The sequence below is a fragment of the Trichogramma pretiosum genome, unplaced genomic scaffold, assembly GCF_000599845.2.
Source record: "Trichogramma pretiosum strain Unisexual culture from Peru unplaced genomic scaffold, Tpre_2.0 scaffold19, whole genome shotgun sequence".
In the NCBI taxonomy this organism is placed as follows: domain Eukaryota; kingdom Metazoa; phylum Arthropoda; class Insecta; order Hymenoptera; family Trichogrammatidae; genus Trichogramma; species Trichogramma pretiosum.
This window is the reverse complement of record NW_019641707.1, coordinates 2,266,191-2,279,553: the sequence shown is the minus strand read 5'-3', so window position 1 is coordinate 2,279,553 and position 13,363 is coordinate 2,266,191. Positions and strand designations below refer to the sequence as shown.

Genomic DNA, 13,363 nt, shown 5'->3' with positions numbered 1-13,363 from the left:
GGGGGGGGGGGGGGGCGAGCAAAACCGCATTCGAGCTCGAACCCTGCCGAGATATATACCCTAGAACGATAGAGGCTGAATTTGCCGATGATGGCCACGGCCAGCCGCCCGCGCGCGCGCCATAAACGACTGAGCGGAAATCGGATTAAGTATAGAGTGCTGCGTTAGCGCGCGCGCGCGCCTCGTCGAGCCACTTTGCTTATACCTATATTACGCGATGCACATGTATATCTACAGGCTGCAACGCTGCGCGCGCGCGGTACTTGTGGTCAATTCGGCGTGCCCTGTTCATGCCGCTTGCCACGGTGCTTTACAAGGAGTCATCGCCTTTGCTATATTAGCAGCTTACCGGAGGAATCGACTGCATTAAATGCCCCACCGATGCAAATATATAACTGCGATTCGCTACAACACGGCAGTATTTGGAATTTTGATTCTAATCGAGCTTGTAATAGATATGGGTGCAGACGCGCATATTGCTTTTGTCTTCGATGATTCTTCTGAGCCCGGCGCTTAATGAGGGTAATTTCGATCGAATCAAATTACTCCCCGAAGGATTGGATAACAAACTAATTAAAAGAAGACGGCGGGCTACAACAGCGCGCTGGCCTCTGGTGAGAGACGATTAAAATTAATGACATCATGCTTTCGGAGAGTTTTGACATTAATGTTCGTTGCGATCAAGCCTCAGCTGCACCTCAGCCTAGGTCCCTCTCAAATTATACATATCTTGTCAATTAGTTGACCAAACTTTTATCTTAATTTTTATTGTTTTCTCAACGTTATAGCGAGCTCCGAAACTTCCATGATGCGCGACACGAGAGTCGCATCGTTATATGCAACAATTATGCTCACGAGCGTGTTTGCTTACACTTTGCAAATATCGCAAAAAAACTTTTATTACGACGCTACGAATGCAAAACTCAAAAGACGTTATATATACTACTGTGTACGTATACGGCGCGCAATTAAACCTGCGAATCGCATGCGAGCCGTGCAAGCTCTCTCGCTCTCTCTCTCGCTTTATCGACCGATGAAACAGGACGATTCCACAATTTCGACTCGGGTGTATAATGAGCTGAAATACGCGAGTCCAGGTCTTTGTATCCTCGCATTATACGTATACGTATATACGCGGATATAATGTAAGTCACGTAGAAGAGTCACGGCACACAAACGTGAGCATACATATACATTAACGGGTGAAGGGGCTAGGGGCTCGCGCACACGAACCAGCAGCAGCAGCAGCAGCAGCAGAGAAAGAAAAGTCCCGGAGAAAGGAACAAATGTGTGATGTATGTGTTACTTGTATGTATGTGTGCACACGTGTACGTGAAGAGTTCGTGTGTGTCTGTGTGCAGCAGGTACGAGCTCTCGTGTCGAGTGCGCCACAATGCAGCACGCGTCACGACGACCTTCACCCCTTGCATAGCCGACTCCTCCTTCCACTACTACTCGGGAGTGATACGCGCGCCGAGCACTGCCTGCTGCTGGCTGCAGCCATCGGCACATGACTCGCCTCTGTATATGCATCTGTAGAACTATTACGTGTGACTGAAACGCGATTCTTTTTTACTTTTTTTCATATGATCTTTCCTCCTTTCTGTTGCATTTTTTATTATTCCAAAATTTTGGAATTTAATGTACAAGCAAGACCTTGATGCCAAAACTCTAGCTGCCCAATTTCGAGCAACCACGAGGGTCGAGAAGAGAAAAAGGAAGAGAGAGAAGGGAATATAGAAGGAGAGCGAGATATCTGACCTGATGAGCTTTTGCGGCCCTGGCAGCTGGGCAATTAGGAGGAATCGATGCCGTGCATTTTTGCAAACTCTCGAGTCTACCCAAGATTCTCTTTCTCTTTCGCTCTATTTCATGGGTAAACTAATAAGCTCGAGTTGCACAATACTCTCGTACACCACTTGGTTCGATTTGAAAAATCCTTTCTCTATCCTCGCTTCGTTTCATTTTAATATTCAGCATGATAGATGGGGCTTCCACGCCAGCTGCGTGGACGCTCGCCTGACTGTACTCGAGCTCTTCTACTTACATCTCTCGTGCAGACGCGTTAGAAATGTTATCTTTCGCTCGAAAAAACAAAGCGAGCGCGAAGCGTAACAATGGATTTAGGCTTCCACGCAGAGAGACGGAAGAAGACCTTTCCGTTATATGTATAAAATTCGATTTTCAGCAGCTTGTAACTCGATATTACATATAACGGATGTCGAAAAGAAAGTGGAAAACTGTGTGACTGGAGTACTTACGCGCAGCCTTTAAGGAGACAAATTGTCACAGTTGGGTTTATACAAGAGAATGAAATTCGCTTCTTTCAACAAAACTTGCTCTTCTGTTCCTCTCTTTCCCTCCCTCCCATCCTCCTTCTTTCGAGCACACTGGAGCTAAATGCACCTGGTGCTACTTTCGTCATCCTTGCCTACTCCTCGATTCTTTTTCCATCTCCTCTGCCTCTTTTAGCCAGAGCTCGGTGGCTCCTTCTTTTTTACCTCTCTTTCTTTCACTTTTCTCATTATGTTGGAGCGTCGGAGAAGGGGAGGGGGAAGAGGGTAGCCTTTTGGCGCTCAGTCTGTGCGCGATTGCACGCCGAGCGAGAGGTACTACTTTTACTCCACACCACTGTGCGAGCTAGTGATAAAACTCGAGGGATACGCCCTGGAGGTATATCTCTTTTTTGTCTCGTCGTTATATTTCTCTTCTTTCCAGTTTTGAAGCCGTGTACGGCTGGCTCAAAAAAAGATTAGTCATCCATAACTTCATCGCGCTAGGCTTTTCGTCGCTCCTATGAACTCGTCGTCGCTGGGTTTGAGGATTCAGTGAATTTCACGGAGCGATTCGAAACAATTTTTAATTGCAAAGTATCCTAGCTTTTTTTATTATGATATCGTGATAATGCTCGAAGCTTCTCTCTTCTATTTTATTTTTTTTAACTTTACATTATTTACGCCAATTTGTTTTCCTTAACAAAAAGGCAGTGGAATATTTATTAATTTTAATTCTCGTGTTGAAAAACTGAATTTTCTGTCAATAGCATTTGCAACATCATATTTCGAGACGATCATTATTTGTTTTACACCACTCAGAGAAAATACAAGCAATATTTTCCGTAGTATATCACACTCATCAAGGTAAAATCAGTTTTCTTAAAATAAATAGGAAGTTAATTTTTTTCATTTCCTCTTCCCCTCATCAGCTACATTGCGACTTTTCTCTAATTTTGTCCTCTGCGTTATTACGTTTCTGAAATTCTCAAGGAACTTATATACTATATTCTCGATTTGAAAAATTCACCACTCCAGGCATTAAATCAAAACCCTCTTCTGAGTAATGAACAACTTCAATCTCGGAACTTCGAATACCGAGACACAAGTACGCGCGCGGGCATACCGAGAGGGCGAAGAAGGAAAAAAACACGCAAGAAGAGCGTGTAAAACTTTTTTATAATATACAAGAACAAACGTACAGGTTTAAAGCTCGTACTTTTTATTCAAGACAATCAAGGTGTAAGCACCGTAGGAAACTAATAAAAAGCTCAGCCACTATCTTAACCGTCGTAATCACGTACTTAACTTGCTTTATGCCAGGTGGCAAAGTAAGACTCGGCCTCTGCTATACGCTGTATACAGGTATAGCCGCTTTCATTGCTTTTATTATTTGTTTTTTTTTTGCTCCTCTCAACGCGCGCGAATCTACGTACGGTGTGTGCGGAAGAAAAATATAAGACAAATGTGGATGAATGTCGTTTCGTGTTTAGACGTCATCGATCAAAGCGCGTTATGAGCTACACATATCTAGCCGTGCACTGCACCCATATCGCCCGCGTGCGCGAGCTTATCGATAAATCCATTCGATGAAATCTGTTTTGTACTAACGGCTTGCACACACACACACACACACACACACACACACACACACACACACACACACAGACGTATAGGCATGCATTATAGATGTGTCTACGATATATATTATCGCTTATTGCCGTTTCGCATTCGACAATATAATAATTCAGGTGAGAAAAAATGATGCATTACACGGTTTACAAAGTATCGATCCGATATTACTCGCTACGTATATGCAGACGTACGAGGAAATCACTCGAACGATTGTTTTGAACAGCGGAATTCACGCGCTCATTTACCATGAGCGGCAGTGGCAGCAGCAGGGCCGTGCTGTGCAAAGAAGCACAATGAGAGCGCAAGAAAAAGTCGAAATCGGCACGTATGGCTTGTCGTCGCTCGGCAGGCAGGCGAGAGTTAGTTGCATATGTGCCTCGGTGCGCTCACCGGGGGGCGAAAGAGAGAGAGAGAGGTTGTTGCGACTAGCCGAGCGTGATTTATACATGCACGCCGCCGCCGCCGCCCGCGAGTGTTTGCTGAGAAAATTAATGGCGGCAAAGTAGCACCGTTACGAGTCGCAGCTAGGCTTCTAGGTCCTTGTTGTTTGTCGTGCAGTTTATGTTCTCACCCGCTCCTACTCCTCCTCCACCCCTGCCCTTCGACTACTCCGCAGCTGCAAAACTGTTATGTGTGCATGTGTAACCACTCACGGCACGTAAAACTGCCGCCACCGCCGCTGCTGCTGCTGTGCGACTGTGCGTCAAAGCGCTGTAAGGGCCGAGAGAGCCGCGACCGATTATTCTCATTTTCACTCAGCTGCACACGCGCTCGCAGGTGCGCGATTTTCAATAACTCACGTCCTTAATTCGCCCAAAATAAAAAAAACGCTGCATGCGCCCTACAGCATTAATTTGCTCGCGCATTTAATCGTTGAGTTGAACTTTGAAATTTATTTTTCGTATAAATTTAGTTTCGCGCGTGCGCGCCTAGAATTGATGATTCATTGGTTGTGGATGAAATCATATTATTTTTTTGCTCTTTTCTTGCTTTCAGAACTCCCACGCTGAAGGAAAACGAATGGCCGGCGTACACGAGAGATCAGCCTAACTACTACATTCTCAACGCCGAGAATAACGGTATGGGCAAGGGTCCACGAACGACCGCCTGCGCATTTTGGAACGACTTCATGCCCAGGCTAAAAGGAGCACCAGGTACAGTAAACGTCGCATATATAGAGCCCGAAAATAAATACCCCAAGGGCAGAATAAAATTGCCAGCTCCGATATACGATATGCAGTGCGGCGCTTATCGACATTTACGAACTTCTTTGATTCATGAAGCTGGAGAGCAATTTTTTTTGTTTTTATTTTTCAATATTCAGAAGATCGATACGAGAACGCCTCGGTTATAGATTGGTTCGTGTCGACAGGATAAGAAAATCGTGTATTAATAGCGCCGGAAAAACGAGCAACGTGTAATCGGGGACTACGTCAATCGAGTGAATTTACGCCCATTTATTTCGAGCCTCGTCCAAAAAAAAAGGACAATCAATCGATGCGTCTAGCGCTCGAGCGTACCGAGATATTTCAAAAGTTGTGCAGGTCCTTTTTATACCTACACACACCCACACGCGCTTTTATACTCTTGACCTCGTTAGGGCGCGGCGCGCATTGCGTCGTCGCGGCTGAGCTCTCCGAGTCCCAAAGTACTTCTCCCCAACGAAGCCAACCTCTCGGGAGGTCGATAAATAATTGATGTGTACGTCGCGCGTCGTCTCCGCGGCAGTATGAGCAGTAGGAATCGATAATCCAGTCCGCCCGTACTGCGCTATTCACTGACGACTTTCACATGCATCTCTGTAAATAAATGCATGCGAGTAAAAACTCCGACTTGACTGACTGAACGGTTAGCATATTGATGCATCAACATCAATCGAGAAAACTATTTGTCTGAAATCAGGGTATTATATCTTTATATCGTGTAGGTTTGTCTTGGTGTTGCCGCTTTTTTGAGAAATTTCTAGTATTTCGAAATAAATGAAAAAAAAAAAATTATTGAACTGTAAAAAATTAAAAATCACCTAGACTCGTATTTTTAAAATCCAATAATAAAAAATATGATTCTGTTTGTTCCAACGGATTTCGTATTGCAATTTTAGTTTTTTAATTAGTCACTTTATTGTCCTACATTCTATTTTGAGTGTAGAATTCTATATTGATGTTCGTTGGCTAAATTTAATTTTGTTTATCAATTAAAATAAAAAGATTTGTGATTTTCTGATTTCCCTATCAGACTTGTACAGATTATTTTAAAATAGATACTCTATTTTTTTCTTTAAAATAATTAATTCCATTTTGTTTTCTCAATAATTCAAACAATTAAATTTCGCTTAAAGTAATGTTACTTGTGAAATTTTAAAGATGATCGATACGATAGATTTGTTGAGCTTCAATTAATCGATGTTTCCTTGCAAGTAAAAGAACTGGAAATATTTTTAAAAATAGACAAGAAAGTTTTATGCACATTATTCAGATTGTACTTTATTAGTTGCAAAAGTGCGTCAAGCACTCTGAAGAAAAGTTTTCCAGCTTGCTGCTTACATATAAAAGGACGCGTATACTTGAGCAACAATGGGCCAACTTCAGACGTCGGGCAGAAAAAAAAAGAATACCGGAAAGTTCGAGATTAGACAGAGATTATAAAGAAGCCGCTTATTTATAGTCTTTCAATGTATCCGGGAGAATGTTTCAACATGTTGTTCCTTCTGCAGGGTTGTTAACAGCGTAAACAGCAAGAAAGTTTGAATTAACGTGCTGGATGAACTTTTGGTTCGATTGTAGACTTTTTGCCTGCACCCAAGTTTTGAGAATTATTTTTCATCTCTCGGAAAACAGCTTACATTGATAAATCGCGATAGACGGAAGACGGCAAAAAAGTGTGCTCCAACGCCTCGTTCGACGTTTTATATAAGCCGTATGCATTCAAGAGGGCGAGAGGTACTTTTTTTCTCAACTTCTTTTTTTTTCACCTCTCGTCGGCAGGAAGCTGGAAGAGAGCCTAGTAATATAGACGGAGTTTCGGGACCTTATCTCGAGCGAGCAGCCGGACGTTTGATTTATGACGCGCGCTCTGCGACTTCGGTATATACGACGTTGAATCAATCGGTCAGCAGTTCAGGCCAAGTCGTTTCGGCTATACATATATCAACAAAAAAAATATATATCGTGACCCAGATTTTCGCTTCTCTTTCGTAGTACCCTTTGTGCATTAATAGTTGATTTACAATTGATTGCGAATATAATGTGCTCCTGGTCTGGATTTGCGTTAATTAATTGTTCGATCCGACACGTCCAATGACGCAAGTAGCGGAGGTCGTCGTGTAGTCAGACGCACACGTCTGTAGACGTGTGCTCGCCCTTAAAGTCCCGATTATTATATATAACTCAGGCGATTTGCGCGCCGCGCACAACAACATTAATTACATCCCGACGCTCTATGCATCATCTCATTTGCAGATCCAACACCCGAGGTGTGCAACAGCCTGGTGGCATCGAGCGTCTCGTCGGGCAACACGAGCACATCGAGCAGCATGATCTTGAGCCCGGCCAAGAGCGTCCTGAGCACGCTGCTGCTGCTTCTGCTTAGGTCCCTGCATCGCGACAACTAGAGCAACGCAGCCGTCTGTCAGTCTGTGTAACGAATGTAACTCGGCATTTATCTGATATAATTGTCGCTCGTATATATATGGACACTGAGGAGCGAACGAAACAAAAAAAAGAGAGTAAGCGCGTTTAATAATATTTAAAGCTATGCGCTGGCTCGCGCCGTTATTATTATTATCCGGGGCTTAGAAAGAACGGGGCAGACTGCGTTCAACAATATCGGGAAAAAGTGTGTGGAGATCCAAAAAAAAGGAGAGAAAGAGAGAGAGAAAAAAAATTGTTCTACTCTTTGACTCTCTATCTCGCTCGTCGGTGATGACGACGACTATGACGACGACAACGATGGCCCACACCTCCGAGGTATATGTAAAAATGTGTAAGTGTGAACTTGTATGCGTGTGTGTATACGTGCAGTTTTCGTGTCAATAGGTTAAAGGCGCGGTTGTGCATAGCGAGCGAGTATATAAGCGCGCGCTCGCGAGAATGTGCAGAGAAAAAGCAGCGCACTAACAGAGGACTACGTACAACACACACATACACACGTGTGTAGTTGGCGACGCCAGCTTTCTCTCTCTCTTTCGCTCCCACCCTCCCTCTCTCTCTCTCTTCTTTTCCGATCATTAGCGACGTTTTTTGTGTCGACGCGAGCGCACCCGAGCTAGGCTAAAGAGAGTACGTACGTACGTCATACAATCCGCGCACACCTATGTAATACGGACACGACGAGGAGCAACGACGAGACATTAAATTCCCTCCCTTGCAATTACGTATATAGATGTATACATACGACATTGTCATCGTCGTACATTGGGGGTAGCGCACACACGTGCGCTGGTTATTTTTAGTCGACTCTTGACTCGATATACCTACCCTGGTTTGCGCGAACTCTTAATGTTTCGGATGTTGCTGATGGATCTTCTATTTTTATTATTACTGCGTGATTGCTTCGCACGCACCTGTGCTTTAGCAGGCTTACGTCGCGCAGCTCGAATCCTCTTCACGGGCTGCGTGCTCTTGTTGAATTTCTTGTTATATTGTTGTTGTCGTACGTTGTTATTGCTTTTTGTCAATTTCGCACTTGTTCCACCAGTACATTCGATAATTGTTTGTATATCGTTACTTGGTACTTATGGAAAAATGTCTATTTATCTATATGATCGATGTACTGGAAAAAAAATGAAAGAAAAAAAATGATGTCCGTCGGTGATTGATTGCTCGATTGCGCCGTTACAATTAATCATTCCTGACCATGTAACATGCCTATTGTTTGTTATACGTGCGTATATCTTTTCCTTTATAAATATAAATTATGTTGGGCAAGTTTTTCGCTCGCGGCAAAAAATATGTTCTAGGTATGTATCACTACGAGTTACGGGAAAAAATCTGTTCGGTACTGTATCGTATATAGTTTGTTGTACTGCTACTTGTTTGATGTTTAGATTTGAATGTACGAACGGTGCCTCGTACTCTGCTAACAAAAGCCAATGAAAAGCTCGGGAAAAAGTCTCGAACCGGCTATTCTAATTTTTCCATCCTACTGTATAGATGAGGAAACATGTGAGTACCAAGTGCTGTTGAACAATCAGCTAACATGAGCGTGACGTGCGCAGAACTACTGTGAAAACGAACTTTAAAACTTTGAGCAAGACTTAGAATCCTTTCTGTGCCGCTACCGCTGCTGCTGCCGTTCGAAAGTGTATACATGTAGGTGTGTGCGTTGATGCACATGTAGAAACTCGGGTCGATTCGACGCTTGATCTTTTTATTTCACTTACGTTTCACGTCCTGCAGCTGTCTGTGCTCTCGCTCGTTCTTTTTCTTCCCCTTTTCCTCCACGACGTCAGTTTAACGAGCACTGCTATACGAGTACACGTAGCATCCCAGTCGTCGCTACACCCCAATACACGCGCATTGCATGTACTTGTAACGAAACGTCGTTATATGCGCTTTTTTCTCCACCTCTCTCTCTCTCTAGCATATCCTGAAGCAACGATTGGTACAAGTCAATGTGAAATGGCGAGTAACAAGGAAAATTTTCTGAAAAATTGAGGTCATTTTTTTTTGTGTTAGCGCTTCCAGAGCGTGAGGGATATTTTTACTCTCCTCGGACCGTGTGCCGTATGTGTGCTCGTACAGGTATGGAAAATGTGCAGAGTTTGACACAAAATACGTTCGATGATCCAAGTACATATTATATATTTAACGTATAGTATCATGCGCTCCACGTCCATATTTGGAGTGAACATCGACGAATAATAAAAACACAAAACCGATCGAAGCCTAAACAAAATCTACTAGAGACAGCAAACCAGTCGTCCAAGGCGACAAATTTTAATAATATACATATTATATATGATATATATTATAAATGTATAGTGATTACAAAAAATATTATTACAAACAAGAGAATTGAAATCCGAGCTGATCTAGCTTTAGCCGACATCCTAAACGGTTATTGCTGAATTTCGCATACATCTGCGAAGACGACGCACGCTTCCAAGTCGTGCATGATCTAAAACAAATTTGTAGCATCATTGATCTCAAGTAGCATACCAGATATTTGATATTAGAAGCAGAAAACCAACAATTAGTTGACACGTTGGAAATTTTGTATACTGCAAAAGAATAACTAGTTGATCCCTATTCGTGAAGAAAAATTACAGTTACCCTGTTGCATAACGTTTACTAAACGAATGCGGATATACGTATAATAATTCGTCGTTAAAAATAAAGAAAAAAAACCATTGCGACAACAGAAAAAACTGGCCACAAATGCAAAATACGGCGATGATAATGTAACAGAACGAGGGGAGCTGATAACGAGAAGAGAAAAAGCACGCGCTCACGTGGACCGCGATCGTGTCCCACGGTATACGTCGATGGTGCGCTCGTTAAAAATATACAAAAAAAAAGAAATTTCTCTTTTAAAAAGGCACGAATCTTCCATTTGGTACATATCACTCGTAGATTTTAATAGATACTAACAGAATGAAAAAAAGGTAAATAAAGTGTATATTTATTATTATGGACAAAAATATATATTAAAAATATGTAAGATTTGGTTGAAAATTAATTGAAATATAACAGATAAAGGTAAAAATTGCGTGCGATAAAAAATGATAAATAATGCAGAAGCTTCAATGATTTTATCATATTCGACGTAACGATAATAATGTTAATGTTATATATAACGTATATTTACAATAAGAAAAATTAAAATGACGATGCGTTGAGTGCGAAAATTGATGGATGAAAGGCGACGATAGGAGAAGCCGTGCAAAAACGAGGAACAAGTAAGCTCGATTGACGAAATTTCTACCTATTACCAAGAAAAGGATTTACTTGCAGTTCGATAACAGGCGAAGATACGAAAAAAAATATCCACAATTACGGACTTGAGAATCTATTAGATTAGGGTATTGATCGAGTTTTTCTTGAATTTCTTTACTATAAAATATATCATAAGTCATGTTCGAACGATAGATAGTAGGAGAAAAGCTTATATTTTTCGTAAAACCAAATATAGTGGAGAAAAAGTGTAAAAAATATTTTATAAAGTTCCATGACATTGCCTTTTGTGTAGTTATACATGACAGTGTGTAATACGAGTGAAAAAGAAAAAAAATTAACAATTGACTTAACTAACGAGATATGTATGTTACTCGACTGCACGTGTCACGTTACCCATTATCAGTGATAAACCGGGAGTAAAGAGGAAAAAAATGCATAAATAACAAAAAGTAGATACCCAAGTCCGCCGAGAAAAAATAGAGAAAAAAAAACCATGCACGAATACGTATGAGTCCGACGAGCTATATTAAATAATATATTATACTTATAAAACCTATGTGCGAAAGATTGAATCGCGTGCAGCGCTGTATTCGCACGATAATCTGTAAACAGTATACATATATTCGCATATAATTGCATAAAATTACATTAAAACGTAACGTAACATATAAAGTACATATATAGGATTTAAAATTGAAACGAGAGAAAAAAAAGCCGAAGGCAAAGTGTAAAGTCTCGTATTATACTGTATATCTCATGAGTGTACAAATACAAAATAAATGGATATTTTGACTAGATAATATCTTGTTTCGTTCTGCGCGTCGAAATAATCATTATAATACAATTAAACAATGTAATATTGAATAAACGCGAATTATATAATATTGTACATAAAACATATTATAAAACTGACATTCGGTCATATTTTCATCAAATTGCACGAGCGGAAAATTATTTTCTATATGCGTAGATGTGTTTGAAAAAAAATGTCAAATGTGAACTATCAATTTATACATAATGCAAGAAAATATATGTAAAAAAAACATGCTCGCTCGCAGCTAAGGAGACGCACTTGTAAAAGTTTAACGAGTGTAAAAATTTTCTCGTGGAGGTTCGGTTCAGACAGATTTTACGTTTCATGTAAATCCGCGTGTGTGCATATATAGACGCGCGCGCGTATAACGCTAGATCGACGAGAAAATAGAAGGGAAAACAATTGTACATACAAAAGAATTTCTTATAGCGTTCCACATTCGCGTATACGCAAATCGTGTTTGTAAAAGTTTATGGAAAAAAGGAGAGCGAAAAAAAAGAAAATGCTGGGGGTAGAGTCGATGCAACGGATCGTGTCGTTTGAGGAGAGAAAAAAATCTGATAAGAATTTATCGCGTATTCCGGACACTCGGTAGCTTTATTCCTGGTAATAAAAATCGAGAAGAAAACTCGCTTGTTCGCCAGAGAGAGTATATTATACGATCAGCCGTTTGAGTGGAAAACAAGAAACCGTTACGAAATATGCTTCGTAAAATTCCAAATTATCGGCGTGTTGTAAAAGAAGCAAATCGGACTGTTGATGAATATTTTTATGTGTTCCTTGCCATTTTGCTGCGCGAGCTTAATAAAAACTAAAGAACTATATTCCAAAAAAGCAAAGTCGTGACTTTTTGCCGAAATTTCTTTGAAACTTTCCGCGCGTACATAAAAGTACAAACGCACTCTATTCTAAGCCGTTTGAAAACGTCTAAAAGGATTTATACTTCCGACAGTTGAGGGGGGTTTCTGGGCGAAGTTATGACGTAGTTGGTTGCGCATTTTCAAGTGAATAGTTTTCAACTAAATCCTCGCCTCAATGTAAATTATTTACTTTGCCCTGTATACTACTTTGCTTTTGTACATGATGCTCTTTTTTCTTTCGACATTTTCTTCGTCACTTTTTCAACAACAACAAAAAAAATAAAAGAACAAACAGACTCGCTCGATCTATCAGCGTGGTTATCTTTTTACTCTTTTCCACACGCGCCATCCTTCATTTTTTTCAATCATATTTTAGCCCAGTCCGATTGTTTGTTTTATTTTTCATTTTCAATCGAAGTCACGCATCGTTTGAATCGGCTCCCAGGACGAGCTCACTCCCTCAAATAACGATCCATAAAACGATTCAGCGTGTGTACGAGCCTCTTTCGCTCGTGTCATACGTACACGTTCACATATGTGGTACGTGCAGGCGCAGCAGCACGACTCTGTACACCCCCGTTGGTTGGTTTCGCACAAATAGAGTCGAATAAAAAAAAATTACCTGCGTAAGCATTGGCCCCCGGAACGAGAGTTATCGCTGCACAGAACGAATTGTGTTACACAGCGCGCCCGTACGCCCGCTCAGCCGCGTATGCTCGCTCGTTGGCTTGCACTTGGCTCTAATTAAATTACTCGACGATGCGTAAGCTCATACACACATAGCCGCCACCCTCGAGTGGAGTACACGTGTGCGTAGAGGTGGATATGCTTCGGTGGTTTTTACCGAGCGCATCCTCGTAAAGATCTTTGATTTTCGCGAACGGT

General features: G+C 41.4%; 1 protein-coding gene across 1 annotated transcript in view; it reads left to right on the top strand.

Moving 5' to 3' along the window:
* LOC106650926 (acetylcholinesterase-like) overlaps positions 1 to 10,411 on the top strand; it is a 104,074-nt gene extending 93,663 nt beyond the window's left edge. Inside the window, exons 5-6 of the mRNA XM_014369204.2 lie at positions 4,905 to 5,062; positions 7,367 to 10,411. Coding sequence (XP_014224690.1) covers positions 4,905 to 5,062; positions 7,367 to 7,518 — 310 coding nt within the window. The 3' untranslated portion in view covers positions 7,519 to 10,411. The remainder of the gene's footprint in view (positions 1 to 4,904; positions 5,063 to 7,366) is intronic.
* Positions 10,412 to 13,363: the final 2,952 nt, after the last annotated feature.